This window comes from Glandiceps talaboti, chromosome 9, assembly GCF_964340395.1.
Source record: "Glandiceps talaboti chromosome 9, keGlaTala1.1, whole genome shotgun sequence".
Lineage (NCBI taxonomy): Eukaryota > Metazoa > Hemichordata > Enteropneusta > Spengelidae > Glandiceps > Glandiceps talaboti.
In genome coordinates, this window is record NC_135557.1 from 18105401 (window position 1) to 18110859 (window position 5459).

General features: G+C 35.8%; 1 protein-coding gene across 1 annotated transcript; it reads left to right on the top strand.

Annotated features, from left to right (window-relative positions):
• Nucleotides 1–3525: 3525 nt before the first annotated feature.
• LOC144439905 (solute carrier family 35 member G2-like) lies at nt 3526–4578 on the top strand. The gene has a single exon (XM_078129137.1). The coding sequence runs from the start codon at nt 3526–3528 to the stop codon at nt 4576–4578; it is 1053 nt and encodes a 350-aa protein (XP_077985263.1).
• Nucleotides 4579–5459: the final 881 nt, after the last annotated feature.

Sequence of the window (5459 nt, forward strand, 5' to 3'; positions counted from 1 at the left end):
AGGCAATGGAACTTCAGGTGGAGGAAGAGCTAGAAGAGGAACTAACACCCCTATTTGCTGACTTAAGCAATGATGAACTGATAATGCTTCTAGACAATGCAAAACAGATCCTTCAAAATCTTCAAATGGAACAGAAGAACGAGATTGAAAATGAACGGGCAGAAGAGCAAGTGGAGCAGGAACAAGTAGAGGAAGAACAGGTAGAGGAAGACGAGGTTGAGGAAGAAGAGGTTGAGGAAGAAGAGGCAATGGAACTTCAGGTGGAGGAAGAGCTAGAAGAGGAACTAACACCCCTATTTGCTGACTTAAGCAATGATGAACTGATAATGCTTCTAGACAATGCAAAACAGATCCTTCAAAATCTTCAAATGGAACAGAAGAACGAGATTGAAAATGAACGGGCAGAAGAGCAAGTGGAGCAGGAACAAGTAGAGGAAGAACAGGTGGAGACAGAACAGGTAGAGGAAGAAGAGGTGGAAGAAGAAGAGGTAGAGATAGATGAATTAGACGAAGAACAGGCAGATGAAGATCTAGAAGCTTTGAAAATTGCTAGGCTTCTATTTGCACTGAAACAAGCGACCCAAGAGTTTTAAAATGTAACAGAAACACGTCAAATGCAGATAAAATAAAGGAACACGGAAACCAGAAATGACAAACGATACTGTCCTAGTTCAGTATCAAGTCAATATTGCTTTTCTGGAATATATACATTATTTATGTAACCGTAGAGGAATATAGGATACATTATTTGAAGAAAATTCTAAAAAAAAAAACTTACGTTGACATCTCTCAAAACCCGCACTGTAATATCACAATTTAGATTTCAAGAATTTGATTTTGATTTTGTCTGCCGTTCACGGATGCAACATGTTAATATTAATTTCCATGTTTTGGAATTAAATATGTTAGAGCGAACTATTTTGATTGGTGTTACATTGTGTATATCTCAAGAGAGATTTGTGTAAATACCATGTAAACGGAACAAAAGACTACTCCAAAACAGACCTTGGATACAGCGATAACGAAACATACTCTCACTTACATTGTAAGATGTCACACTTAGGAAGGAGAGATCACATGGAATGTACCTGTTCATTAATCTGTTGGTGATTATTGTATCATTATTAAAAAAAAAGGTGTTATATGGTTAAACATTGTTGAGTATTTTTTGTTTTTGAATGCTTGATCTGTCTGTTCCTCACCACTATTCATAACTAGAATTAATGCGAACGAAAGAAAACAGACGTGGTTTGAACAATGGGACCAAATAGAAAAGTTGTATAACAGTTAATAATGGAATTTCAATCCACCTGTTTATCAAAAAGCTAAACTATTCTTTAGATTATGTAACGTTCTATTATATTTAAAATCAAAAGAAAAGACAGCACTGATGTATGAGAATGAGTATAGAAAACATGTATGTCCACGAAATAGATATTTCAACTTTTACATATTTTTTTAAATAGAGGTCAAAGTGTGTATCAAAATCAAGTCATTTTAAAATCCAATATTGTTGATTGAATATGCAGTATATGTTACTGTATACTGTGTTGTATACTGTGTTAACTCTTGTGGGAAATTAAAGGTTTTCGATACCATGTATAATTGCGTTATGGAAACGTTTGCAAAGATTTATGAATGATACATTATACATCAACATTTTCAGTGTATGTTAATTAATACATAGATATATCATAACAAGTTTGTGATCTTTGTGTTTGAAATCTACAAACAAGCACCACACCCCCAACTCTAGAAAAAGTTACTTAAAAAAACTGTTTCCGGAAAACCTGTGACGACTCGTTGATTATGAACACTTGGATAACGAAGTGCGATGTCACAGCAAATTTACATTTCCATTGATTGATTTATCATAGTCATCATTTAATCATGTTTTCACATGTCTGTACTTCGTCGCGATTAATTCATTTTTTTTAATAATGCATAAAACCTCTCTTCAAATGAAAGGACCTCGGATTATTTTTATCTCATTGTGCCGTCGTAATTTGTAGTTATCTTTACCATATACCTTACTGACGTCACGATCTCTGCGCAAAGCACATGTAAAACAGGAGGTGAATAACATAAAGAACACATAAACACAGAGATCTCCCCAGATCCATCGTGTAACACAATTCTTTTCATAGACACTTCATATCTCCGATTATCGTTAATTCCCAAACCATCTACAATTGCTATCCACTAGCAGATTGCCGATTATTGATTATATATCGCAACGTTTTAGCGGCTACAGTTAACAATATCTGCCATGAGTAGAGTTATCGATATATTTCCTTCACAATATGGCGTCAGTTGAATAGCGTCCTCTATTGACCAAGATGGAATTGTTTCATTGTCCTTTCTTTGCACCTGTTTTATGCTCTATGCTTGGTCTACAAGAGTTATACTCCATGTTCATGTTGATAAAGACTGTTTCGTGTAGTTAAACATGTTTACTTTCTCCACTGTGATTTGAATCATCAAAAAGTTAAATTCTATACAATGGTCATTTCATTGTACCCACTGTTTCTTTTCCGCTAATCATTAGCATATCTCATGTTTATTAATTACCAATTGCTCTAGTAAGTGTAAACTGGAAGAAAGAAAATGACGCCAGGTAGCTGAAATCCACACTCACAACACCTGGGTGTCGTATACCATAAAAAGGACATCTTTATTTTTATCTTAAGTTATTTCAAACACACATACTAAAAATAAGACAGATGAGACACCACTATCCACTAGCAGATTGCCGATTATTGATTATATATCAAATAATAGTGTCATCATCCAATTTCGTTCAGTAGTCTTTACAAAGGTCGACAATATATGATTTGTCATGTCATTATCTAAAAATAAACAGCAGTGCCAGCTTTTTATTTGTCTATAAATATGTGTATAGAGTTACATGTCCTAAACTGGATCAGTGTACTTATACGTTTGCTTACGGTTTGCTTACCTGTTCTACTACCCAGTGGTGCGAAGCTTGAATGGAGAGATTTTCTGGCTTGTACCTTTATAACATTATCAAGTGGTAGCTACGGTGTGAGCAGCAAGAAATCCGGGTATATTCTGGTGACTTTTCCTGTACAGATTTACATCCGTCTTCCCGAACATAGATATTTCATTTGTGCCTTTAACTATACTACCTGTGTCTAGCTATGGAGCATTGTTATCACTATTGGGTATTATTTCCTCTACTGTTTTCTAGCAACTCTGAATGAGTCCAGTGGAAAGCTTCACATTACACATTTTGTTCAGTCGGGATTTATCGAGTGAAGATTAAACTCTACGCCAGCTTTTGGAGAGTCCAGCTACATCACAAATTAGATGTTTTCTTAACTACCTTGCGAGGCAATGATACGAAGGTAGAGTATATACTCTCTTAGTAAGCACTTGTTGCACATGTTGTAGTCTCGATGACCAGCCTGTGGTGTGGGAGAAGGTATAAATCGTAACGATACTGTATAGGAACTAGACTACACATGTTGTCAAATTAAACGTTTGCTAACGAGACATCGAAACATGGCTGATGCAGGGAAACACGGTACAGAGGAGGAGCACCTCATTGGCAATAAAACGACCAATGAATCCTTAGAAGATAGTCAAGATGGAGAACGAGGATGGAGACTTTGCCATTCGACAAAGGGCGTCTGCTTGGCGCTTTTGGCGGGCGCCTTTTCTGCATTTAACAACACATTGACCGTATTTTTGGAAAGGATAGACATGCCAGCATATCAAATTCTATTGTTTATGTATTCTGGAAGTCTGTTAATAATAACACCGATAGTTATTATCGTTCATGGCGTTAGAGCACTCCTTGCAGATACAATCAAACAACGTATTTTACTGGTATCCATCGGAGTGACGTACACTATTGCCGACACGTTTCAAGTCCTCGCACTCGGGTTGCTCCCGATAGGCAATGTAACTGCTCTGTACAGGGGTGCTATGCCTATAGTAACTCCACTTTTAGCGTGGATTTTCCTTAGAAAACCGTACACTAAAGTACAAATCGTGAACACAGTTCTGTGCCTATTGGGTATTATTTTCACAGCTCAGCCGTCGATTATATTTGGTGAAAGTGATGACACACCTGTTTCTGAGTCAGACATAACCAATCAGATATTAGGATACACTTTCAGCATACTCTGTGGTTGTGGGTTTTCTATTACGTACGTAATGGGAGCAGCAATTGGTGATGACGTCAGTGTGTTCGTGATAAACTTTTATGAGAATTTCATTGGTACAATAATCAACCTGGTTCTAGTCCTCACTTTGACAGTTGGAAGTCAACTTTGGGAGTTACACACATCTACTGTAGGATTCGTAGTAGGGCTTGTGGTGACGTTCATTTGTAATTTCTGTTGTCGTTTTCGTAGTCTACAAATTGAGCCCCCAACGACAGTTGTATTGCTCGTAAATATTCAGATTGTTATAGCATATCTGGCAGACTATATCTTCTTTAAGGAAATACCAAATACGTATGATATCATTGGAGCAGCATTAATCATTTTTAGTTCCGGGTTTGTTGCTATAGCAACATCGATTCGAAACGTTAATGAGTCTGCAATTTAATGTGACTTTTATCAGAGACATCCATCAATTATACCTTTCTTGGCGAAACTCTATAAGTACTAATCGACGAAATGCCACCATTTCAAATTTTATTGAGTATTTCGGAGTATACTCTGAACAGAGTGCTTCACTTTTAGACAATCAATCTGGTGAACAGTCTAAGAACTATAACTTATGTAGAGAATGGCGGAAGAACTCAAATGTGTGATAAAAAGTAGTGCCAATGCCGTTGTGCACAATTGATCTTGAAATGCAAGGTGTTATTATTATAAATATTATTCCTTTTAGTAACTATGTACATTTGCCAAATTGGTTTGAGGTTTTGTAACCAAAACTCAGAAATAATACACATATCAATGATTGTATAATCTATTCATCAACATCTCTTTATCTGTACTCGTTCAGGATTCAGACCACTATTCTCTATAGTGGACTAAGTTCTGAAACATCCGAGTCGTCAGCTAGTTTCAGAAAATTGGTCTTGTAGTTTCTAAGTATTAGCTTTTGACAAGAAATAACATTTTTAGGATTTATTTGCATTTTGATAATCAGGTCATATTGTCTTCAATAATTCTTCATTTTGTACACATCTATAAATTAACGTTTCTATCAATAACACTGTGTACGGTTTTACGAGAAAGTTATTGTACCTAATAAAATATCATCTTAAAAAACATTCCAGTTGCAGCTAGTGCAGCTTTAAATTGTATGCAAATATATATCAGGTAAACATGTAGTTATCAATTAAAAGCAATGATGGACATGGATTTAATGTACATACTTGTCATAGTCTACTATGTAGGTATGTATGTATGTATGTATGTATGTATGTATGTATGTATGTATGTGTGTGTGTGTATGTGTGTATGTATGTATGTATG